Raw genomic sequence first — 26,923 nt, 5'->3', positions numbered from 1 at the left:
CCTCTTCTAATGAACTCTTCTCCTGATCTCAAGAAGGCCCTTCCTAATGAGGTTGCACCACACAGTCAGACTGTCACTGAGTGCTGCAAAAGAGCCTGTTCGGGGAATAGCGCCTACCTCCCAGTCAGCCTAGAACAGACACAGAGAAGGATTTTGTTTTGTTGCTTTGCTGTTATCAATATATTGAGCTAGAAACAAGTAACACAGGCAAAACCACATACCTACCCACTTTTTAAATAAAGATCAGCAAAGCAATGAAGCAGCGACTAGTCAACAAAATGCTACACAAATGGTTATACCCAGCATGGAATGAGACCTTTAAAACGTATTACATGAAGCTGAAGCCTTTGGGGGACATGCCTGAATGTTGTTTTGATGAACAGAGGGCAATCCATGTGCAAGGAGGCTACATAAAGGCTAATAAGGAAGCTACCGCATTTTGCCATATTAGAACGTATCTGGTGCAGAAACTGCAAAGGTCCCTGTTAGCTCATGCTCGTGACCTAGTGCCATTCTTCACAGGTGGGGAAACTGAGGCTCAGAGGAGATACGTCACTCGACCATTCAGTTACTGACAGGTGGGGACCACCTAACTCTGTCTGCTGCTAAGGCCGTGCCTTCTTCAAGAAATATAGGGCCATACAACAAGATTCAATAGACTCAAAAGCTAGTCCTCTGACTAAAAGCTGGATATAGTTTTGCTTATTATCATATGTGCATTTTTTACTAGTCTGCTACTTTTCCAATTCAGATTTAATCTATTGGAAAACCTTGCAGTATCCTCTTAGGGGGAACTAATGTTTGGAGAACTAAGATTGTACAAATATAAATTTTAATAGTCAAGACAAATATATAATAACGTAAGGTCTCCTGCATATTATGTGATCAGGTTGCGATGCACAATACTTATAAGCCTTAAAATACAAATGAAGACAAGGGAGCAGGAAAGCAATTAAATAAATCCATAGCTCTTTTCTAGCTATGTCTGGAACTAAATGGTTCCCTGGCTTAGCAAAGCGTCTGCGTCCCTCTAGTCCTTTATGATGCTCGCTGGCCCGCTTGTCATCCTCCTGTCTCCTTCTCTATCTCAAGCACAAGCAAACAGAAAATGAGTGAGTAGCAATTTGTAGCTTCTGCTTCTGCCTAAACTTGACAGAGCTGTTGTGATCTTTGTCAAAGTCCAAAGGAACGCAAAGAGAAAACACATTCATACTTCTTCAGAAGAATGGGATGTGCTATGGGGCAGGGCTGAAGACCGAAGGAACTCATTTATCCGCTGTCAATAAAAATCAATTCCCATTCGAAGCTTATCTCACTGAAAGCTGAGTCTGCAATTAGGTCCTGTAAGAAACTGTGTATGGTGACCCCGCTAATGGCTATTACCAAATTCTAATGAAATGTTGCCTTGCATTGTGCTTATAATGAGAGATGGGAAATAAATATCTGCTCTTCTCCCAGGCCCGCTATAGCCCCAAAGATTATTTTATCAATGGAAAGTTGGTCTCTCTAATAAAAGGAATAAGTTGGTGGACTGAATGTTGTTCCTTTTGTATTGACTGGCACTTTCATATTTGTACTGCTACTTAAAATGAAACACACTTGGTGGGGGGACAAGTTAGATTCCCAGGGTTTTGGGCACTAATGTTTAGTCTGATTTCTAATAAAATATATTAGAAAGGTGCCCACCTAAAATGGCTGGTAGGCGTTTAAAAACATTTTTAAAGAGAGGAATAATTTAAATGATAACCAGGGCCACCCTCACTCACAACTCTCCATCTGTCAGGGGTTCATCTCTCCCAAAAGCCATGGTCATCAGAGGTTTGTTGAGTAGTGGGCCCTGGAAAGTCAATGAACGTTTCCAATTCAAAACACAACAGGCTCCAAGACGGCGTGCCCCTCCTTGAGTATTTTCTATCTCCAGCTGCCTGCCTTTTACAAGGGAGGTACCAGTTAGCTCCACCATGAGTTACGGAAATGTGTTGACAGAGCTGTTATATCATAAACATTAATCTTTCAGGAAAATACGAATGTAGTGTAGCAGCAATAACCCAACTTAACACCATATCAGCAAAAAGTACTGTATGTAAATGCCTAGATCCTAAGGGAGAACTAATGGATTACCCGTACAGGACACGAAGATGCAAGATTTCATTTCCCTCTAGAGATATTCCAAAAGCTTATTACTGCAGCACGTCTCCAAGGAACAGACATTTTTCCTTGTATCAACACTTTTTATCAATAGAAAAGAAAATGGTAGAATGAAGGGGGAATCTCAATGCAGAAAGATTGTGCAAAGGCTAGATACCCAGGACGGGGTAGAGGAACAGGAGATGGGAGGGACAGGACTATGAATGGAGGAGAGAAGAATGTGCATTTCTGTGTTAGCATTTCCCAGATGCACCTGCAGATGGTTTCGCTAACCTTCAATACTCAGGAGAAAAACCAGGCCTGAAAACATAACTAATGGCACCAAATGTAACACACAGGCATGATACAACGCCTGTATCTTTGGAGGGTCTTTTGCCATAAACTCCAGTGAGATTTGATTTATGCCCTTCAAACCTGTGTTTTTATCACTGAACTCCACCTTCAAATGAATGCAAACAAATCCTACTGAGAACAGGAGTGGAGGTATTAATGTATGACTATCTGGCAACATATGCTTTAGGCAGAGTCTACTTTTGTTTTCTCTATGGAAAAAGGCAGGGTGGTTTCCATCTGATAGACTAAATCAGAGCTGCATAAGCTTTCATAAGCAGCAGCTATAATAAGCCATTGAAAGAACTTAAGTACCTTAAATGAAGCTAAATGTTAAGATGAACTGAAGTCACAAATGATTCACAATCTTATCCAGAGCTTAACAGACAATCTACTTCAAGGATTCAAGTGCCAGTCTTCAATATGTATCTAGTTTGCCTAACATACCTCCCAACTCTGCAGTTGGTCTAATGGAGGATTCAACCTCCCTTCACAAATCTTGCTTCCTGCAAATTTCCTGGACCATCTTGGTAACACCACCACTGCAGTGCACCTAAATTTAGGCATTAACTTCAATGCTTCCTGAACAGCCAGTGTTAAGCATGTGCTTGAAGTTAAGGATGTGCCTATGCACATCACTGAACTGACACCTTTAGTAATAGGTTTATATACAGAGAATTACAATCCTATCACACCGCTGTCAACTCAACACAGTTTTAATGTCTCAGCCCCTGGTCCTGCTTTCCTTTCTAATCATGGAACATCACCAGATCCTGATTTATACCAGTTTTAAACTAGAAGCACAGTAGAAAAAGGCTCCACAAGAGGAAGGAACAGCCCAGATTCAGCACAATAAATACTAGTTTTTGTGACAACATATGCTTCCTTTCTAACTTAAACCCAACTGTACTAAAGTTCTCAGCAGTGGTCACAGTTGCATTTGACATCAGTTTATTTTTCCAACCTGAAAAAATATGTGCTTGGAACATCAAAATCCCACTATTAGCCACAGCAGCTATGTCCCATAGCTGATTTCTCTCAAAGAGGTTATTTTACAGAAGTCCCTTGAAGTGCCTCACTAGAAATGCATGCATCTTTTGCTGATTCAGATTCAGAGACATTCAGACAAGCAGGAGAAAATACAGGGCTGAGAGAAAAGCAGGCAAACAATTCAACGGACCTTTTCAGCAAGTGTGCAGAAACTTCAAAATATATGGTTTCCCATTACCTTTTAAAGAAATCAGCATTCTGCAGTTTATGAAAATATTTTCATCCTGTGTGTGGTGAACATTGACAAACAGCACCAATGCACACATTTATTAATCTATCAATCAAACAGCAAAGCAAGCTGCAACACTGTATGTTTAATATCCAGTGTAACCAATTAGTATTGCCATTCCTCGATGCTACACCACCTCATTTCCTTAAACTGCTGTTGCGGTAAATTCTACCATTATAAATGAGAAGCAGCAAATTGATTTGCATGTAATAACAGTGGCAATAAACCTTTCTGGCTACGTTCAATTTTCCCCATCTGTTAACAGAGTAGAAGTTTAGGAGCTATTATTCCCAGAAGGGGACTTACCCAGCTGGACATCTATAACAGTTGGCTGGTTCTCCATGGGGAACAAAGGCTTTGGAGGTTTGTCTGTGAGTAAAGCTAGAAAAGAAAACGAGAAAATATAATGGAAAAATTGAGACAAATGACTGGATAAGAAAAATGTTGTCACGTAAGCTACTGAACACCGGTAGACCTAATGGCATGTAAACGTGTATTACCCAACATTGCTGCTTTGGCTGTTCCACGGTCTAAGATGGATCAGCTTCTTAACAGGTTTACCAGCTCATTGATTTAATGGAAACAGGCTGGTTCAACAGCTATGTTTGCACACACGATACAATGAAGGTGCTGCATTTCTGTTTTCTATCATATTATATTGAGGCTGACCACAATGCTTCAGGTCCTGGCCCTGCAAAGGCTCTAGTCTGCATAGGGTCTAATAAGCTAAACAGGACTACATTTCTGTACAACAAATAAGCCTCTATTTTAAAACCAGATCTAAAAAGGACAAAAGCACAATTTAGGATGACCAGAGTGACTGATTTATGTGCAAGCTCAATGGACATATGCAAAGTTGGCATTCTTTCACCTAAGCCGACTAAGCACACGCTCAGAGCTCACTTATGGCCGCTTGGCAGATGTTATTTCAATCACGCCATGGCTTTTTTTGCATGATGAAAACACTGCACCATGTGCACGGCTTCACATGCAAAGGGCAGGCAGTCCAGACCGGGAAACTGTAGCATGCCAGCTTGTGCTGTCGCACCACTTCTGACCAGCTGGTGGAGCACCCCCAACTTCTATCGACTTGCAGGCATTTGAGGGCACTCAACATTTCACGGTCTTTGCTCCAGGTTCATGTTAGCTTTAAATGCTGGCTGAAACATTCTGCTGTATCTGTATAAACTGGGACTACTTGTACAAAGGTTTTTTTTTAAAACCAAAATTCTTACAATCTTGATTTGTATTAAAGAAAAGAAAGCGCTCCTTTGATTTCTGGATCACAGTCAACATTATTATGTTTGTTAATTCTGCAAGTTGTGTTTTTTGTCTGAGGAACAATCCATTTCCTGCCTTCCGTTTGCAGTGAAAATGGGCTCATTCACCAACCCTACAGGTGGGCTTTTCTAATGATAAAATAGGTATTTCCATACCAAGCAGTGAGCACCTGATGCTGCAAATTAAAAATCATGTGCATTGGGAAGAAAGGTTTCCTGTTCAGTTTACCCATGAGGACAATGATAGGATCACCTAAGTGATTTACATGGCACCTTAATTAAAACTTTGAACCATGAGCAGAGCTTGAAATGAAAGATAAATGGGAAACGTTGTTTATAAGAGTGCAGCAGCTCAAAAAGGTTCAACCAAAGCCAAACCACAGGACTGAGCTGGAGGCCACTTTCGGGCTACCTCTACAATTACTTTATTTGTGAATTAGGCGATGAGGAAAAGTTTTTGGCAGAAACAATCAATATCCTGTGCTAATGTATCCAAGTCCTCTGAACACCAGTAGAGCAATGATTCTCAACCTGAGTGCCTTAGGATCCTCTCAAGGGTGTTGCAGGTTGCCACACAATGTTAACACTATTAGGTTTACAAATGTGACTCACAAAAGAGACCCAGAGATTTCACATAGAAATCCATAGTTGTGGTCTTCTGGAGTTTTTTTTTTGCACAGGAAAACTGCTCTATTGTTTTTCTGTCACTCAAAAAAGGGTGAAAACTAAAAGCTGGCATGTTCCAAGGGGTGCCCTGAGTCTATCCAGGGGTGCCTTGAATCTAAAAAGGGTGCATGAGAGAACAGGAAGGAAGAACTGTCAATGCTACTCAAACACATAATAATATATTTGCTTTTCTATTTTTAGTTAGGAATTTTGATTCCAGCTGAAACACAAAACTCCATAATAAGGGAGTGTGGCATCAAGGGGAATTTTTTTTTAACGCACCTGAGGGACTTAGGGAGCACAAATCCCATCGATGGTCAAAGCAACACATACCCCTACATCCCTTAAGGACTTTCGAAAATCTACCCTTCCCCTGTGCCATTGACATTAAATGGGAAATGGACAACTAATTCACAGGATCCTTGAAATCCCAGCCCAATTAAGCAAGATAGCTACTTTAATAGATATTATAGTTAATTAAACGGAGGACTACCGATAAGATAGATGCATTTGCTCAAGAATGTCCTCAGTACTAACAAGCTTATGACACCTAAGTAGAGAGAGGCTAAGGGAAAGGGAATAACCAGAGATGGCTGTGTCATTGAGAAGGCAGGGGATGATACTTTTTCAGCAGAAACTCTAGATTTTTTTCACTGTTTGCTAGAATTCCTCCTTTCTTATACTTTGCTTCTTGTCGTGAAAAATGGTCCCTAAATAATAAAAAGTTAAGCACCACTGGAACAGAAAGTACACAAGATGAAATGAAATGTGCTTTCAGTCATAGGAACCAACCAAACAAAAATCTTGGCTGTTTTCTCTTAGCTTACTGTGAAGATTAGATGAGCTACCCTTGGTCCCTAGTGCTTGCTCTAGGATACCGCATAGCTAAAGACATAGACAGACAATATTGTTCTCTGCTATTATGATTTAGCTTCTTTATTCGTTCTTATGTTCTCTAGGCAGTCTCAGGGGAAAAAAAAAGTCTACTAGTGGGAGGAAACGACTATTAAAGGAATAGCAGGAACAATATTTTTAAGTACCCATGGTCGGTTTGGCTGAGGTCAGTAGGCTCTTAGAAGAAGAACAAGGAGAATCCTAGCAAATACTTTCTACCGGGGGGGAACAGTCCCTCCCTCACTCCCACAGCAACTTGCTGACTGGTGTGTGAGAGCAGACAGCGTCGGGGACGTTCAGTGTTTCAACGATGGGAGTATTTTTTGCAGAGTTCAAATGAAGCTTTTACGTTGCGATGCGTTTCAAAAGCTACTCAAGTCAGCAGAAACCTCCCGCGGGTATCAATGGGCTTTGGCACTGGCCTTAAGATGCCAGGTACTTACTTACACCCCTGATCTTTATGCACAGAGCAGCCCCCTGGGCACATAGTCAGGCGCCTCATTGGGAATACTTGCATGATTAAGCACTTCATTGGATGACAGCGCAGTGCTTGGCATCTTGAAGAATCACGCCCTAGGTACAGAGCAGTGCCTCATTTCTTGATCTATAGTTAATTCTGCTCCCTGGAAGAGGCAGATTAAATTGCCACTTCATGAGTATACTTTGATTGATTTATGCACAAAGACATGATTTATTTGACCTCATTTTATTTATCAAGCCCACTTCATGCCTGGTTCAAGACCGTTGAAATCAATGGAATCGCAACATGGTTGAACTTGGCCCGTTATGTTTTGGAAACAGCCAGTCACAGTTTGGGATGGTATCATTGCATTGCCTGTGTCAAGCTTTGCTGGTGTGCATTGCTAGCTGTAAGGTTTCCCTTACTCTATTACTTTCCATCCCTAGTATCCAATACTGTCTTAACTTTGCATGCACTGTCAGGTTTTGAGTACAGTTGCTTTTTTAGCTGAACTCAGGCTCTTCCAGTGTGCTCTGGCCTTTGTTTTATTTTATGTTCATTCATCCTTCTCAGAACTCATTTATCCTCCCACTCAGAACTCCTTGGGTGGTTTTTTTTTTTTTTTTGGTTTGTGTGTTAAAGTTGCAACTTCTCTGAATGCTATCTTAATATATTCCCCTGCATCAGAATTTTAAGTGCATTTCTACAGACTGTTTTTGGAGGGTAATCATGAAAATGAACCCTAGGTCAGAGATCTTGTTTGCAGAAAAAGATATGCCTAAGGGCGATTCTCCGTCCCAAAGGTAGTGGAGTACTGGCTCTTAAGTCAGTACTGTACACAGAACTGAAGAACCAGTCTCACTTGAGAGTCTTTCCTCAGCTTACTTATTCAGCTGATGAAAATTGCTTTTCCAGCCAATAAAGTGGTCCAAAATATCCCTGATGATCTTTGCTCCTGACATAAGTCCATAAACAACACAGCCTCATTTCAGATGCATCTCACTCTAGGAACAATTTCTTTAATTCCCTCAATGGCTTTACAAAGGAGAGCTGCTCTGATTTCTGTCATCTCTAAAGAGGAAAAAAACCCCCAAATCCATGCATTTAATAAATCAATGTATTAAAATGAAGCAAAAGGAGTATTTGATGCTTTCATCTAATCCCTACTTTACCTCCTCCAAATCCACTTTATGTAAACCAACTAGATGCAAGACACGCATTATTCTGAAACAATTCCTTCTCAACAAGCAGGAAGACGATTCATCAATTGACACCAGAGCTGTGAGCACAGCACTCTCCCTATGTTTCTGCCTCCCTGTCATTGTTACATGCTATTGGGTTGCTATGAGTTATGAGCTTTGGTTACAATCACTATTTGAGTGATACCAATGAAACAAATATAGCGTATTTCCCAAATGCATACATTCGCATAGCCATATGCTGCTATCTCAGTGAGATGTTAGGCCTGGTAAGCCAACACGTACATTAAGGAGTTCATTTTCCTTTCTTTAACATGCTGAAATTTCAAAAGAATACACAAGAAGGCTTGAATGGGATTTCCTTTCTTGATAGCATAGCAACCAACACCTCTGACATTACCTGGGGCATAGCACAGTCACTGGTGCCAGACGTCAAGCTCTGGAAGATACTTCTTCACCTACAGGCACCTAGCAATGTGTCGGCCTCCCTTAACGGTTTGGTGGCCATGGCCAGAAGGTGTTTTGTAGCAAGGTTGTTTGAAGTGCTATTTCCTTCCTTATTTATTATCAATCATGATGGGAGAAATGCATTCACTTTTAAATGAGAGAGTCATCTGTGATTTCAACCTCACTTAACAGAGTGATGTCCTCTAAAGATATGAATGCATCTCTCTGGCCTGAGCCAAACCGTGCTCACAATCTTTTGCAAATCCTCGATCAAGTAGAACATACCGTGCATTTTCATACTTCCTCACTGCCCTTGGAGGAACAGTTTGGTGATTAAGGTACTGGACTTGGACTACAATATGGAGTTGGTTAGGAAATATGTCCCAACAACACACTGGTGACTTCAAAAAGGTTTTTCATCCACAGCAGAACAAACCTGAGACTTTGCAACATTTGCCATGGAAAATGGATATAGCCCCTACACCACCTTAGTGGCTAAGGCAAATAAAGAAATAACGTCAAATTCAAGGCCATACTGCAGCTGAGTAAATTATTTAGCATGCTTAATGTTGGATTTTGTGCTTCAAATATGGGAACTGGGGTTGTAGGACCTTCTTTTACTCTCATTCTTGTCTTTTGATTTGTTTACACAGGGGCACTCAGACACAATACTCCAAATTAATTTTAAAGTGGATTAGTTAAAATGTATTAAACTGTCAGGTGGACACACTTATTCAGAATTAGAAGGGCTTTAATTCTGTTTAGTTCCTATCACTTTGAAAGGAAAGTCAGCTAAATCAAATCAAGGCCCCTTTAATTCTGAATTGCTGGTCCAGTTAATTCAGATTAACCATCTTGAGCGTTCCCATGTAGACAATGCTTAATCCATTTTAATTTGGGTTTGCTTTTCTGGCCATCTCCCCAAAGGGTCCATCAGTGTCTGTGACACCCCAGCACAGCAGGCCAGATGAAGCAATTCTTTTGCTCCCTGCAGCTGCTTCCAGCTTCTTTACTGAGGAGTCATTGCTAGAGACCTACCAAAATCACGACTGTGTCATTTTTGCGGAAACTATGATTTTGGGTAGGCTCTGCACTTTTGGTGGGGTCCCTGAAAAAGAAAAAACTTACTGAAAAGAAAATGCTGGCTCCATCCGAGGAGCCAGCAGTCCTCATGGCTGCTATGACCTAGCCCTGCAGCCTGCTGATCTGTCTGTGAAACCAGCTGGCCGCTGCCTTGAGTTCAAGAGACCCCCAACCATGGCTGTCAGGGTAGCAGAGTCCCAAGTCCAACCCCAAAGTCCAGAGGACTGTAAGCCCAGCCCCCAGGCCTCTCCACAATTCGGGACTCACTACTTGTTAGCCTCTTTACCTTCCGGGCTATGAATTCCCCTTCTGCAGGAGATGGGAGAAACCCAGGTTCACCTCTGCCTCCGGGTTCCAGCCCAGGGACCTTGCAGGAAGCACCAGATCGCGCCTCGCTACTTCTTTGCACTACTTCCTACCTGTCCTGCCTGGAAGTCCCTCTCTCCTAACTCCTCTTTGCAGTTTCTTACAACCTGCATCTCTAAAACCTCTCCAGGCAGCTCACAGCCTCCCCACCTGCTGTCCCCATTCCACTTGAGTTGCAGTGTTTCCTAGCGGCTGTTTTTAATTGGCTCTCGATCACAGCACAAGGAGTTAATTAGGCACTTCATTAACCCTTTCCAGGCTACTGCCCAGTGAGGTACACTCCATACACTCGGATGTTTATCTTGCTGGGATCCTATGACCCCTGCTGACTTCCTGCCCTTGGGGCAGGGGGCTGGGCTGGGCTTGAAGATCTCCCGAGGTCCCTTCCAGCCCTAACGTCTATGAAAAATCTATAATGTCCTGGTGTAGATGAGCCCTCATTCACTTTAAAGTTGGATTAACATTCCTTTATATCTACAAGAAAGAAATCAGGAAGATCTCTGCTAGTCGGCAGAGTGATACAGGCCTGCAGTATGCAGGCAGTGAAACGCTCGCCCGTGTTTCGATCTATGCCATGTAAGATTCACAAAGCCCCTACCATAGCAGTGACTCGATATGGCTGGAACACTTGGTAGAACACTAGGCGCATTGTTACACATGGGGTGGAGCGCTGCACCCGCTGCTTGAATTAACAAGCCATGCTAATTAAAATCACCCACGTATCACGTGTATTAGCGGTGCCACACATCCCTGTGCTAAAAAAAATGGTGGCAGGTGCACTTGGAACTAAAGCTCATTGAATGTGTTTTATTTCAAAGTGCCCCGCCACCCATTTTTTAGGCGTGGAGACACGCGGCGACGCTAATTTGACCCAGTACTCTTTCCTGCCCATGGCAGAGGGTCAGACTTGATAATCTGCTCAGGTCCCTTCCGACCCGACCAACTATGAAATGCACATGACATGGAAGGCTGCTGGAGTCAATTTTCGTACTCTGGCTGACTCAATTAATCTGCCACTTCAGGCCTGATTAATTGAGTCTGCTCTGACGCAGTGGATTTCCAGGGCATCTGAGCAGGCTCCGCGTGTCTGTACAGGAGCCCTGAGTGTTAAGAAATCTTTGAAGGAGATCAAAGAAAGAGGCTAAAAATGTTTTTTTTCTCACGTGGGTGTGAGCTGTTTAGAGGATGGTTTTTTCTGTCACCCTTGGCTGCTGACAATGACTTCGTACTGCAAAAATGTGATAAGCACAAGGGTGATGTATAATTTTGCTACTGATGGTCCCACTGATCCTTTGTGAACGACACGCAAAATGAAGAAAGGGAGAATTATCTGGATATGTCACAGGAGGAGGGAAAATGCTGGAGAAGAGGCTCTATTTCTTCTCCGAGGCACTTAAATGCCAATTTGCTTCCTTGAATCAAAGGTCCTGGCACTTCCTTGCTGTTAATTAACACGAAGCACCCAGTACTGTTCAGCCAAGAATCTGGCGAATTTATTGACAGCAGATCTGGTCTGCTTGAATAGTATCCTCAGGAGCAAATAACAGCATGCCAAATCCTTAATATGTAACTAACTCATACCCAAAGTCATTCTTTTGTTCCTTGTAGTTCAAATGCACGCATTTCCAAGGCATGGCTTCAGTCTATCCCAGCATCTGAAAATCTTGGCGGAGAGGCTATGACATTCATACCACAGATGGAAATGGAACTAACTATGTGCACAATGCTAAATCAATATGCTAACTGGAGGGCACATGTCAGCATTATACTGTTAGAAAGCGTGCACCTAACTCCCTTAGGCTTTTCTGAAAAGGCTAGCTTGTGCCAACAGATGTCTTGATGGCTGCCATAATAAAACACTTCAGGCCTGATTCTCCACTGCTCTGGACTTCATGTTACAACTTACACCCAGTGCAAATATGAGCATACAAAGGATGTAACAGCCAACGTGTCAGACAGCACCTTGCTAGACACACGACGGAGCCAAATGCGTGTACTAAGAGCCAAGGTTAGGACTGTAATATCTCAGAACCTCTGGGGATTGGGCCTGTAACACATATTTACTGATGGTTTCTGCAACGGTAGCTTTCCACCTTCCTGCTCTTCAAGGACCAGTATGGAGTGCAACCCATTCATAAAAATTTGATTCTGGGAAACGCTGTTTGTGTGGAGACACTGTTCTCCGATTAGCTGCAGTGAAGCCTGTTCTGTAAGTCAGTCAAAACATAGTTAGTCAATAGTGGTGCATTTTGCTGCCATCCCTCTGTTATGGCAATATCAATCTGACAATATGATTATACCTGCATCAGTCATTTGCCAGAACAGAAATAAAGTCATTGTAATGCAGTGTTGTCAGAGGATAAATGCCTCCAGCTTTGAAAATAAACATCTAGCACTTATTTTCAATAAATGTCTCAGCATTTGCCTGGAAGCCAGACATCATTATCCTGTGACAAAGTTCTGTTCTAGGGCCTATTTATTCAAGCTGGAAATGCATCTTTGGGATAACCAGTCTAAGCAACAAAGCAGTCCCTGCATGTGCACGATCCTCCCTGCTTCCCCCTTGCCTTGCCACGTCCTATTAGCTTTGGTTACAATCAGGTATGCTTAGATAACACATTACTGTGTGACAGGAATGAAATGGATCTTTTAGATGGGCTCTCTAAAGAGAAAGGCAGGGTTATGATTTTGTGAAAACTGCCACGCATACACAAGTGCGTATCATCTGGCCTGCTACTGGTTTGTTACTTTTAGTTTTGATACTGATATACCAAGCCCAGAGCTTGCTTGAGAGACCATACGGCTAGTACAGAAGAGAGGCAGCTGTGGAGTAGGGGCCTAGCCACATCTTAGCCTAGACAATCCACCTGTTAGGTGTCTGAAGTGTCTCCGTGCACTCCTCTTCTGTTCTGGTCAATCAACTTTTGTAATGCACTGGGAAAATCAATGGTGGGATTTCTATGGAGTGTACACAGTGGATTATAAGCTTGGGAAACCTCTGGGGAGACTATTAACACTTCAGAGGCTGTAAATTTTGGGGGTAGAGAATATCATTCATTCGTGTGTGCGTGTGTGTGCGTGTGTATTCATATACACACTGTGCCTAGACACAGTTGGCTTCTAAGTGCTCTTGAAAGATACGCATAAATTGTTAATTAAAATAGTAGCTGAGAATCCAGATTCCTCGATAGGACTCAGTAAATTATGTGGTTCCAAGAAGGAAGTGGCCCCTCAAAGATTAATAGGGGTGCTGTCATAATGTGCATTATGGGGTGATTATGGGAAGAACAGTTGTTCACTAATGGCAGGTTCTTCTTATGCTAAAAGAATATGATATACTTATGTATCGCTTACCTTGTTGACACCTTTCCACTAAATTTTTCAGATTTACAGGTTGAATTGGATTAAGCATGTTCCCTTTTTTCAGTCCTAAATTTGGATTGGGCACGTTTCTTTCATGAAACCAGCCTGAAATTCCCCATGAGCTGGAGGAAAAGGTGCACTAATCGGTGACTGAAAACCTGCATTACATCTTTCACCTAACAGAATTAATTAAAATCTCAAATAAGAGTGCACTTGATTTAATGAACCAAATGTGCATTTAACAGAGAACATACTATTTCATCTGCACTCAGAATGTTTCTCTTGGACTTTGAGCAGAGAGAAGATGCTTGAAGTTACCCTTCATTTCAAGGAGATTTGCAAAAAAACATTTTATGACATTTTATCTTTCAGCTTCCTTAATTTTTCCCCACTTTTCATCTTATAAAAAAATAAAGAAATAGTGACAGATGAAGCAGGGCCCTGTCATCCATCTTGAAGGGACAGCTGGAGCCTTTGCATGCAAATGAAAGCTATCGTTCTTGTCAACCTAGAGCCAGAGCACCAAAGGTTGCTGTCCACAACCAATTAATATTCCGCAACCAATCTGACCACTCCTGCACGGTGCACTACTGTACCACAGTACAATCTTAGCAGCCAGAGTTATTAGCTACCGAGTGGATTTTGTGTGTTATTTTAATAAAACTCAGGTCAATCCATTAATCATTTAAAACTAAAAATCTAACATGAGATATATATACACACACACACACACATACACACACACACACACACTTATAAAAACACATTGTGATTGCATTGTGAACTGTTTTGGACAATTAAAGGCACCTAAATTATAAACTTCCAATAACCTGATCTTCTTTTGTAGTGAATGGCCAGTTCAGGGATTAAGGAATCTATTTTTCTCATTCACATCTTCACAAAAAATGGAATTCCCACCACACACAGAACCGGCACCCCTCACCTTATACCACCTGAGTGCTGATCCTCTGCACAGAGGACCATCACTCTGGGTGAGCTGAGATATCAGTTGTGGCCTTTAATGTGCCACGTGTGGCTTTGAAACAGTCAGCGTAAGTGAATGGTCATGTGGAGTCTCTCCCGGGATAGCCAAAATGTTTTAGAAGAGTGGAGCATATCTTAATGGAAGCATCTCCCTTGATTACCACACTCCGCTCATTTGCAAGCATGAGACACCTTTTTGGTAATTACAGTAATTGCCTCTTGGAAAATGTTGGGTGGGAGAGTTTGTTAGCTTCCTTAATGATCCTCAGCAAAAGGATTTGATCCATTTATTTTGAAAAATAGTATATTGCAAAAACGCTATTTTTTCTCTTCATTTCCCTTCCTCCTTCACACCTAGTCAGTTTTTCCCGGCTGGAGGAGACTCACCGCTACATGACCAAGCAGAACGCTTGGGAATGGCTGATCCATAGCCAACTAACAACGTGTGCAGACGAAACAAGAGGCATGTGTGCACAACACTTTAAAGCGGGTTAAATGCTTTGGCACCGCTTTAATGACGTCGGTGTTTGCACGCGGCGGTGGCATTAATTCCAGCTGCTGTAGCACATTTGGCAATGTAATGTGCCTTAAATGACTCTGGGGTGCAACTAACTAAACCACTCCCGAGGAGTTTTAGTTTGCCGCCCTAGAGCTGCGGAGCAAAGCACCAGGCCAGGAGGAGGATGTCCTGTAACTGTGTTGAGACAATCTTTTCTTGCTACTGCATTAAAATGTAAATACGAAACAAAATTATGTGATCAATGGCTTTTCAGGTGCTGATCTGAGAGTAAGCCCTGCTCTAAACTGTTTATAATCCAACTAGATAGACAGGCAAGGAAGGAAAAAAGGATTATTAATTCTATTTTTCAAATGAGGAAATGATGAAGATAAGAGATAAAATGACTTGTCTAGTATGATAGTTGTGGATTCAGCTCACATCTCCTAGCAGTGCACAAAACCATCTTTTCTCTATAGCAGGTTGAAAGTCATCCTCACAATCTGCCTGCCCAGGACTGAGGTCAGTGCGAGTTTCACCCATGAATCCAATGCAGGCCCCAAATGATTTCTCTTCAACAGGTTATTTGGACATGTGATAAGTAAGCTTCCACGATAGTTTCAAAATTTAGAATTCCAAGTGAAATTTTATTCCATGCGACTCCGACCATCATGGAATAAAACAAATAGATGAATACCTGGGAGATATTAATCTGTGCAACCACTGCAATTTCAGCCAAAAACCAGAAAATACTTAGAAGGAAAATCCCTCAAAAATGTTAAAAAATGATAAAAAGTGAGGTGTGGAAACACAATTTCTGTGTAAGTAATGAAAAACATTGCGTCTATGAATTCTTTCCTTCTGTGCCTATGTCGTCTGGGATGATAGTCTGCCATGGATATTAGCCAGAGGACTTTGGCCTAAATGTTAGCAGTTCAGAAGCAATTAGTGATCTGTGATGACTCCATGCTTGCACTGCTAGAAGGAGCCACTTTGAATAGGTCTCATTCAGAGACCAAGTGCTCAACACTTGTATTAAAATTAAGCCATTTTAAGGTATTTGTAAGTAGGATCCAGAAAGTATACAGTATTCACTGTTGAAAATATTGGTTTAAGTGTGTCAGCTCCAGAAGCAGAATTTATGCTCTTTAGCTTTATGTCCTAGATCCAGGCCTAATGACAATCCTAGTAAAATGTAGAAATTATAAACTGGTAGATTTATTTATAATTACATTTGAAACAAGAATCACAGATTTCAGAATGTTTCCTCTCAATTGTGTTTTAAATTATATTCAAACAGTGTACAATCATTCCCAAAGGAGTTGCTATAGTAAATTACATCTGCAGGTAAATATTGCTTATAATTGCCATATGCTGTCCTAAACACCCATCTTCCTTTTCTCTGTACATGGGGCTGCATACACACGGCTTGAGCCATCATTCACTGAAGCAATGAAAAGACATCATTGGAAGCTGGATCGGTCCCAGGATAGGGCTGAAAGATTGCAGGTTTTGCCTTCTTCTCGCTGATGTAGTGTATGATCTTGGGCAAGTCGCGTTCCTCCCTTCCCTGGCCTGCGAAATGGGGACAATAGAATTCACCTGATTTCCAAACCTCTCTCTAAAGGACACACGTTCTGAGCATCCTAATTCACTCTTCCTCAGCATTTTCTTTATCTTACTATTAATACATAATCTTTTTTATTGCTTATTTCAAAGCATTGCTGGGTGCTAGTCCTGCATCAACATTGGCTGATAGCTTAATTACCATGCTGTCAGGTGCTTCTCTAAGCAGGGCTTAGGGACCTTTGGGGTAGGGACAGAAACTACACAAACTGGTATAAGTGGTTGGAAACTGGTTCAAATCTGTAACACAACAGAAGCTCAGTGCACATAAACTATTTCCAAATGGCCGACACCAGCTTAAGACAAACCTGGATGGATGTCATATCAGACTTAACTGACTTACATTAAACTGGTTTATTGAACTTCTGTCCCAGCTCCCCTCCATATTCAAGTTAACTCACAGTCCCTCCAGCATCCCAGGATGCTTTGCACCATCCCCACAGTCCCTCCAGCATCCCAGAATGCTTTGCACCTCCTTCACAAATACCCTCTCTCAGGGTGGGCAGACTAGTCTTGGCCCAAGCTGTCTGCTTCAGCCCAGCAGAGGCATTCTCTAGCACACCCTGTCTTCTGGCCTGGGACACTGCACGTGGCTGCTTTTCTGGAACTGAGAGTGGATGTCTGTTCACTTGCTTATCGGTTCAACCTATACAGTTTAGATTAGCCTGCAAAGATTGAATCGATTCAGCCTGGGGCTTTATGACTGTTTGTACTTAGCCCTAGTGATTAAGTATCTTCTGACCTTACCCCATTGCTACTATCCATGAGAACTATGCTGCTAAAAGTAACAGTGGGCAATTTGAGGGGAGGATGGAAACCCAGTATTATCCCTCCTACAACAGGACCCAGTGCATTTTTTAATATCATAGAGGTCACCTACCATTTTTCAAGAGTCGAATTTTAGAAATTAGAGATGGGTGTTTCTCATTAATTCATCTGTTTTCATCTACAGCCCATGCAGGATCATTTCTTACAGCTTCCTCTCTACACACAGAGCCCAATCTGATTCTGAATGACCAAAATCATACAGATTCCTCTGAGGACCTGTTCTGCAGCCCAAAAGACATCCCCATTCTGGAAGAGTCTCCAGGATGGAACATGTGAAAAATTGCTGTTTTTATGATTAATCTATTATACTTAAGACACAATGTAAAGAGCTAGGCCTTTTTATCCATTGATTTAAAAAAGATTAGGTTAGAGCTTCTAAAGTCTTTGTTATAGATTAGGGATTTGTCTCTAGCTCCTCCAAGAAGGAGAGCGTAATAGAACTAGTGAGAATCTACATTAAAAAATGCATTTTATTTTTAGCCTTTACTTGTACTTTGGATATAATTAGATGTTGCACAGTTCAACAGCAGAGCTTTCTTTTGATGTTCAGTGAGAGCGCTAGAAATTCAAAGCTCACAAGCCTCAAACAATTTCACGTGGAATTTCACTTGTAGGTTTTCTGTATTAACAACATTCACAAGAGAGAAATGTGGACATTTCTGTTACGATCATTTCTTGCCGATTGATTTCTCTCCATGGGGGTTTAATGAGTAGATATTTTTTCCAATACAGCCTATTAATTTTGATGTTTCCCCTGGATTAAGACCCTGCCTTCGATGGCTTACTGGAATGATGAAAAGTATTAGACTGCTTGAAAGGAAAACCTTTTTCATAAAATGTTCATGTAATATTTATGTAGGCTCTCTCTCACTCTCTTGTTTTCCCTGAAAAGCTACTAAGTATACCCTAGTGTGTTTTCCTACTATTTGCTCTTTTCTCTCCTTCCGTTGCACAAGTGCTGGATTGTCTTATTCACTGCACACCCGCGGCACTGACAGGACAATAAGGGGCAGAATCAATAATATCAAGATTCTCTGGATTAAAGAGAAGACAAACAAGGTTCGGCATGATGGAGGCACGTGAAGCAACAAGCAATACAGCAAAGGTAAATCCTGCATCCGTATTTACCCTGTCTCGTAATATAAGAGCAAATGGGCACCCAATGAAATGAAAGACAAACAGAAAAGGAGGAGAGGAAATAACTTGTTTATTAAACGGAGGAGATAATTACCCTGTGGCATTCGCAGTATGTGTGAGACCAAGGATCCTAAACCATATTGTCCCATAGTTATCTCAAATGACAATATGTGTTTTCAAAAAATTGAGATGTAAATTGTTCAGCACTCACAACATTAACTAGTCACTGATTAGGAAAAAAATAAATGTCTATTCTGGGGCCACTTAGGCCATATAGATCTATTATGAAATATTTATTTTTGCTTTTATTAAAATAAACAGGTGTTAGCCTCTGCCAGGGGCAGGATAATAGGCAAGTCATTAGTCTGATCCAGTGTGGTAGTTTACATTCATAATAAGAGCAAACCAAAGATAGAGAAAAGTATTTCTGCCAATTAAAAGTTTTGGTAAACATGACTTCTGTATAAATTATTAAGATCCTAATTCCTCTGTTTTGTCTGGAGGTCCTATGCAACGGTTTTGGACCAAAGTCCTAAACTGAAAGCCTATCCCACCTTACAGCTGCAAGCAACTATCCACTAGGCTCTAAAGCAGGGTGTCAAAAATATGGCCCTTGGGCCAGATGCAGCCCACAGAGCCCTATGATTCAACCTGTGGATCTCGGACTGCCCCGCATGCTGCATGTGGTGTGCAGAGTTGGTCTAGGCACACAGGGATGGACCCAGTGCCATGGATGCACTGCATTGGTGCACTGCATTTGGTGCCTGCGTCAGGCCAGCCCTGTGTGCTGGCTCCAGGGCCAGTCTGGATCAAGCCCACAGACCAGCCCCATGCACCTGAGCCATCATGCAATGTGAGCTCCGTGCTGGCTCCTGTGGCCAACACACTGCATGTAGCACGCAAGACTGGTCCAGGGTTCGCATTGCATGAGATGCCTGTGACAAGGTCCAGTGATCACAAACTCCTGCAAGCTTGTTTTAGGCTGGACATAAGAAAAAACTTCTTTACGGTCCAAGCCTCCAAGGCCTGGAGCAGACTCCCCTCATAGGTGGTGCAAGCACCTACTCTGGACTCTTTTAAGAAACATTTGGATGCTCACCTTGCTGGGATCCTTTGACCCTAGCTGACTTCCTGCCCTCGGGGCAGGGGGCTGGGCCCGATGATCTTACCTTCCAGCCCTAATGTCTATGCAATCTAGGACAGAAAGGTCCTATTCCCTGGCTCTAGCACATGGGACCAGTCTCTGGGTTGGATCTGGCCTGCAGACTAGCCCTGTGCCCCTCCTCTGGTCCACGGGGCGAGATAAATTTGACAACCCTGCTCTAAACGTATTGTGATTGAGGGCTGCACTTTGCTTCGCATTTCAGATAACCGAGCTAAGGCATTTTTTCCAACGTACACTTGTGCATCTCTGCCCACCAGTGGGAACAGACGCGTTTATATCTGGGATGTTTTAAAGGTAGAACAAATTGATTTTACAATCGTAAGAAACCAAGATTACAACTCAAAGCAGAGAAGCCGAGCGAGAGGGATGAGCAGAGAGCGCACGAGGAGCCAGGACTGTTCTAGCTTTGAATCTCTGTGACCATCGCGGCGCGTGCTGTCAACATACCGCAGGTACATATCACAGGAACAGAAAATAAGCTCGACAGCTGGGTGAGTGATGAATCATATCTGCTCCACACTGTGTTGGGCACGTGCTCTAATGTACACAGCAGAAACTGTGGGAGGTCCAGCTTCAAAATCCCTCAGAAATGTAAGATTAGACACAACTACAGGCACTCCAAATGTCTGCTGATAAGGGCTTAATTCTTTGGTGAGTTTCTTCCAGCCCTTCTGAGCTGATGAAGGTAATTTTTTTTTTTCACGTAAGCAAGGCAACAACAGCAAAATAACGCTGTCTGACCCAAGCCAACAAATGGAAAATCTTTCCCCAGCTTTGGGATTACATCAGTGGAATAAATCAAATAATTAGGAAAAAAAACCACTACCTGCCTCTGTTCGCAAACTGGGTCCAGATTTCCCTTCCTTCTAGGGCTACTGCACTCCAATGTGAGAAAACTTACTTCTCCCAGTCTTCAAAAGCAACCCAGTATCAACCTGCCATTGCAGACCATGCAGATAGACAGACCCTGGGGTGATGCCTGCTCTTACAAAAGCCAAGATGGATATCTGTGCTGGTTGCTTCAGAGTGACTTTTGATCTGCGACTCACCATAGGTACCGCTGCCAAGGACTGAGATGCACGATCACGTTCAAACGCTGGGCGGTTTTGCCCAGAACATTTTAGGCACCGCCCTGAACCATCCCTTTGGTGATTCCAGTCTTCCTTTTTCCAGGCCAAGTGTAGGATTTACCGCTCTACCGTAGTTGCAGGATGATCCTGCAAGGTTTCCAACAGGATAATCTCCCTTGTGGGAGCTGCATAGTTCCCAACCCATACTGTTCTCAGCTAACCGGTGATCTTCCAAGGTCCCTTCCAGCCTTGCAACCTATGAGTCTTTGAAACCTGAGGAGCAGTCCCTGAAGTATGGAAGCCTTTAAGCAATTGTCAGAGCCCCTCCAAGAATCGCCTTTCTGAGATTTTCCTCCATCAGGTCACCCAGGTCAAACATTGACAGTCTGCTCAAACACCCCAGCTTCCAAATCTATGCTCTTTCCAGTGAATCATCTTGTGCCCTCCTTTGCTTTTCACTTGATTGGATTTACATTTTAGAAAGAGCCAGAAAATTTGGGTTGAAACAGTTTCCCATCAGAAAATGCAGTTCCCACCAAGCTGAACATTTTCACGAAATCATCTCATACTCTTGTAGTTCGACAGCCTGACAGTCTGTTTTCTTGTTGACAGCGTTCTCTGTTTGTGTTGCAGTGAAGATATTTGACAGATTGCCATTAAAAAAAGAAGAAGGTTCAATATGCATTAACTAGGAGCTGTTCTTAAACCCCAAACTGTAAAGCTAAAATGTTCAAAGGTAAGACACCCCCCGCAACCCCGCAGGCATTTTCAACAATTATGTGAGGTCATAACAAACATGTGATTACAATCTACTGCTACCGAACTACTCTGAAATAATGTGCACAGAACATAAATAGTCGATAAAGGGAAAATACAATTTACGAAGTGACATTTCAAAAGCTGCCCCCTCCCTCTCCTAAAAAAAATGGATTTTGTGGATGTTTGAGAGAAATTAAAAAATATTTGGTTTTGTTCCAATTCAGGATGAAAACAACTTATGAAATATGGAAACTGCCTACGAGACAGAAATTCTGACTTTCCAGCACTTCTAGTATTTTCATCCCTCTGCGTCTGTTGAAGAAGTTAAGGGCTGCCTCTAGGGTTACGCTGTGCTAAGCACTAAAGGATGCATTACTAATAACATTTATCCATACTATGCAGCTCCTGGGTAAAGTTCAGTGTCTTAAATGCTATCCAAATAGCTATTTAATAAAATTGCTCCTGGGTTTGATGTTTTCTTTAAAATGTACTATACAACATATGTACCTCTCCCTAATCTGCATGTAAATATACATCAAGCCGTAGCTCATTCCTTAATGATATACAGTATTTATCAGTCATGTTTTATTTATTGCAGCAGAAAAGATTATGTCTTGTTCATCAAGACGGGCTTGTAGTTCAATTCTAAGCTCTCCTCTCTAGAATTACAAGGCACTACTGAAATTGCTAGGCTTATGATGCATAGCTGAAAAGCATTAGAATTTCTCAGGATGTGAACAGTATTTGGATTAATAATTACATATTGAAAGTACTTTAACAGGGTAATCTCGAGTTAATCTTTGTAAGTAGAGGATTACAGGTGGGAAAATATGCTTACCTCCTCTCCTGGAATTGAAATAACAGTTAAAGAAAATCCTCGTGTCTTTGATTCAGCCTATTCTTGAAGTTGTCGTTAAATAAGGATTGACTGCTTATCCACGATTCATCTGATATTATTGGGTTGGGGTTTTTGGTAGGAATGATGCGTTAAAGAGAGAAAGAGAGTGGCTATTTGAGTAATCCAAGTGCGATATCATGGCGGAAACGGCAACTGCTGGTGCAGTAGTGATACTTTAAGGTACAATAAATTGATGAGAGAGTATCCATCTTCAAATGGTATTATTCTGAGATCCTGCCTTAAAATTCTCCTTCACGCCCTGATTAGTACGACCTGTTTAATGCAACAGTCTTCATACCCGCACTACTGATGCTGAAGGCAACAGGACTACTTTTATTCAGCTGCATGACTGTACTTAGCTAGGGAAACTTTTTCCTGACATCTTCCAGTATGCTCCAGCAATAATCATTGGGCATCTATACATGTGCTCCAGGGTAGGAGGATGGGGGAGCAGTCTGATTAAAACACTGCTCTAATTAAAACGCCTGCAGCATCCTGTGTATTCAGCTTCCTGTGCTTCATAATGGGGGGAGGGAGGTGCTTTAACTAATGCTTGTTCAACGAGCTTTAGTTAAAACACCCCGTTGCCACTTTGAAATGTGGAGACACTGAATACACGTGGCAGTGAGGCTACTCCAACATACTTTAATTAGGAAACTTTGGAGTAGGCATCCTGCATGCCATACTGCATGCCACCCAAATGCCATACTGTAAATGGCCATAAGTGCTTGCTGCTGGACATAATATGATGTTGCACATTAATTGTCCCAGAGTTAGTGCTGAGGATATTCTGTGCTTCTGACAGAAATGGTCCCTCTTAGATACAGTCTAAAATTATTTTCGCTGTTCTGTAGCTATCTTTGGCCTTACATATTCAAAACCAATTTTGGCTGGAGCCCCACAAACCAGTTAAACCGTCATTAGCAGCAGCTACTGATTTGGCCAGGACTTGAAAACTCCAAAGCAATTTCATATCAAAGCAATGTAGCCTTAAGCTTTTGCATCTATGAGTGATGAGCAACATTACTTCAAATGACATCTTTTTGTCAGACTTGCTTGAGCTAAAGACAGAGTGAATCCATTTGTATAAATTGTGGCTTCACAACTGAAGGATTACAAAAATATATGGTGCTATACTTAAGTCTCAAGCCATTAATATAGTTAAAATATGCCATCTTTTCCCAGGAAGAACTAGCGAGTCCTTAAAACACTATCATCAATCAAAACTAATTCACTAAATATACAATTTAAACAGCAATAGAAAGAGAAAATACAGTACAGTATATCATCTGTCACTACATCAAACATCTCTATTTGTCAATGGGAGCTAGGAGTCAAGATTTCCAAGGTCTGTGGTATAGATGATTCATAAGTGCATTCCCCTTTCCACCAGGATTATCCTCCTGGTTGTTTTCAATTTGTCTGATAGCTTCCAAGCAATCTATTTTCTTTGGAAAAGCAAACCTCCGTTAATTTCCCTGCAGGGGAAAAAAATACCAGTCGGGATCTTCCAGTTTAGCTGGTAAAGTCGTTAAAAAATATTAGCCGTTATATGTTTTAAAAAGACGGTGAACTTTTCAACCCTGGAAATGAACAGATTTGTGTGATTTATTACAATCTTATATTTACTTGTATTACCATCGTGCCTAGAAGCCCGGCCATTGACCGGCATCCTACTGTGCTAGCCACTATATAAACACAGCACATGAAGACCAAGCCCATCAAATATAGCTGGAAATAACACATTATATTAAGCTGTCAGCTAACACATCCTTACCGTGTGGCCTTAGTGGCTGGGAGCACTCTTCATTTCACTATAGACTGCAGGTCGCAAGAGGAACATTGTGCTGATGCAGGGAACAGTGGATCATTACTCAAAATCTATTTAATTGTGCATTTTGTGCTTGACCTTGCTCTAATAGAAGTCAATGGCAGAATTTACGTCCCCTTCTCTGAGGGCAGGATCGAACCCTTCAAAAATACCGCATGCTTTATGAACACAGAAGTTAGCATATTTTACAGTGGACCATGCTTATTACTTCTCAGCACAGTGACAGCATCTAGCAACGCTCCTGATAGAGAGCGCCATGTTGCAGTACCAAAGCACCTTTTAATACAGTACATTAATTTACTTAATGATACATTTTTCTGCTCATTATATTAAACTCCACCTTATTTCTTTATACTGATGTCTAACATGGCAAGTTTTCAGTTTCCCTTCCCTGACTTCATTTTTCCACACGGGTCTTACAAAACCATTTTTTGCAAACCACCATCTCCCTGCCTATTGCCAGAAGTTTGCAGTTTACTTTAATAATATTTGAACTACATCTCAAGCAATCACAGTTCTCCCTGGGATCCAGACCTGAACAGCACAATGCCAACAGCTCTGTGATAAATTACTTGGCAATGGGATTTTTGTTGACTTGAACTTGAAATGAAGGAGCAAACATTATTCTGCAACCACATTTTTTGATTAAAGAACCTCATTCAATTGAGTCTGACATGAGGTGTAAGGGGAGCAGAAGGCAAGGTGTTGGTGTTCCTCAGTAATGCACAATAAGCTGACCGCTGGTTAATGTGGTCGGGCAGGCTCGCTCCAACACTGACTAAATCTAATACTGCAGCAAAAGGTAAATTGGTTATAATGGATTTCGCCAACTGGACCTGGGAAACCCTTCCCATGGGCCAACACTGGATTCTCAATTTTGGGGGTCAACAGCAGCTAAACAAAAAAGATCACCGTAATTATCTGCAGCCATACGAACGTTCCAGATTAGTGTTTTGGCCTAGGCACTGAATGTGATGCAAATATTTATCCCATGCTCATCTTCACAGTATTAGAGCACTCTAAAAGTTAGGACCAGAGCAATGCACTGCCTAAACCCAGACTGTGCATCTCCTAAACCCTGGATGAACTAGTGAAAAACAAAAATGAAGATACTCTTAGACTCCAAAATTAGTCACATGGATATAACGCTTAAAAATCACCCTTCAGGTCACCTAAATGCAGACACTGGTGTCATTGTCTTGCCTTCTTATCCCCTTCCAGTGTCAATTCGAGATGAGTATCATAGATCAGACTGTCTTCCTTGTGGCCAGGGAGTGAAAGAAAAGTGAGGTCTTGAGAGACTAGATGTGAAAAAGTAGTAACCTAAACTGATTCAGGATCACGCATGAAGCGGAAGTCAAGCTGTACACAAACTTGCAATGTGGGTTATGGCACTGACAAGCATTTTTCCTCCGTGCTCCAGCAAACCGCTCACTATCTAGAGTGAATCACCAGAAAACTTCCCTTCTGGCGCCGCTGATAAAGGCACAGGGGCCTGGGGGGCAGGGAGAATCCTGCTTCACACAGTTAGCATGGGGTTTCCTCAGTTATAAGAGGGGGGAAAAAAATCTCAGATCTGGAAGACTTCCCAGATGGTACATCTGTCTCTCTGAGGAGGGAATCTATTCATTGCAAGTAGACCGCCACTTCAACATCTGGTGATCCACCCAGGAGATCCAGCTGCAAACTCCGTAACTAGCAAACTCAGTACAAGCAAAAGCACCCATGTAACTGCCTTCTTCTCTCCTTTGCTTTAACTCCTCTCCCATTGCGTTTAGATCTCTTTCCCCCCGTATAACACGAACACTGATGGGACAATATTTGATGTACCTTCAGGTATTGTTCTGGGGGAAGCAGAGTCAATATATATGGTGGCTGATATCCCACCCACATATTTTTGTGTAACAGCTTGGAAACCTGTCTCCTGTGGGCATTTAATTTTTTGTCAGTATAGCATGTATCCTGGCAAGGCTGTTGTTTCATTCACAATTTATCTCCATTAGGAATTTCGGCTCGCTGACCATCTCCCTCGGGTTTTTCCCTCCAAGGTTTGCATTTCTCCATTTGTCCTAGAGCAGGGCATATCCGTAGCTGGCGTTCCATTCATATATTTAAAACGGAGCAAAGTCACGAAACCAGATTGTATTTCCACTTGTTAGAATATCAGTGATGGCAGACATGGGAGAAAGGAGCCCGCCCACGGCTGGAAAATTAAACCACATCACAACTAGAACCAGGTGAAGTTTTTCGGACCAGTTGATTATTGGCCAAAAAAAACAACCCACCTTATTTCTGACATACTCCAAAATCTGGAGAATTTTGGCCAAAAAGATGGGGAACAAAACAAAAAAAGTCTAAACATCCCATCTTAATATGAAACACGCCAATTTGGCATTTCCAAGCAACCTTTTATATTCAGAGCAGGGTAAAAGACAGGCCGCAACTACCTGAAACATTTTGTTTCGTTCGGCCCCAAATACTTTGGTCATGCTTTCATTTTAGTGAGACCAGGGAACGTTGCCTTTGCAGGTCAACGCAACAATGAATTTTCCACCAGAATTTTTCAGCTTGCCTGAAAAACATCAATTATTTGCACAGCTGTAATGCTGCCCAG

At 42.0% G+C, this 26,923-nt stretch overlaps 1 protein-coding gene across 1 annotated transcript in view; it reads right to left on the bottom strand.

Moving 5' to 3' along the window:
- The window catches only part of IL1RAPL2 (interleukin 1 receptor accessory protein like 2), a 529,065-nt gene that overhangs the window by 138,801 nt on the left and 363,341 nt on the right, over nt 1–26,923 (bottom strand). The window contains exon 5 of the mRNA XM_019540234.1: nt 4,064–4,138. Coding sequence (XP_019395779.1) covers nt 4,064–4,138 — 75 coding nt within the window. The remainder of the gene's footprint in view (nt 1–4,063; nt 4,139–26,923) is intronic.

Source organism: Crocodylus porosus, unplaced genomic scaffold (assembly GCF_001723895.1).
Source record: "Crocodylus porosus isolate Cpor-Errol unplaced genomic scaffold, CroPor_comp1, whole genome shotgun sequence".
Taxonomy (NCBI): domain Eukaryota; kingdom Metazoa; phylum Chordata; order Crocodylia; family Crocodylidae; genus Crocodylus; species Crocodylus porosus.
The sequence above is the reverse complement of the archived record's forward strand: the minus strand, read 5'-3'. Positions and strand labels throughout refer to the sequence as shown.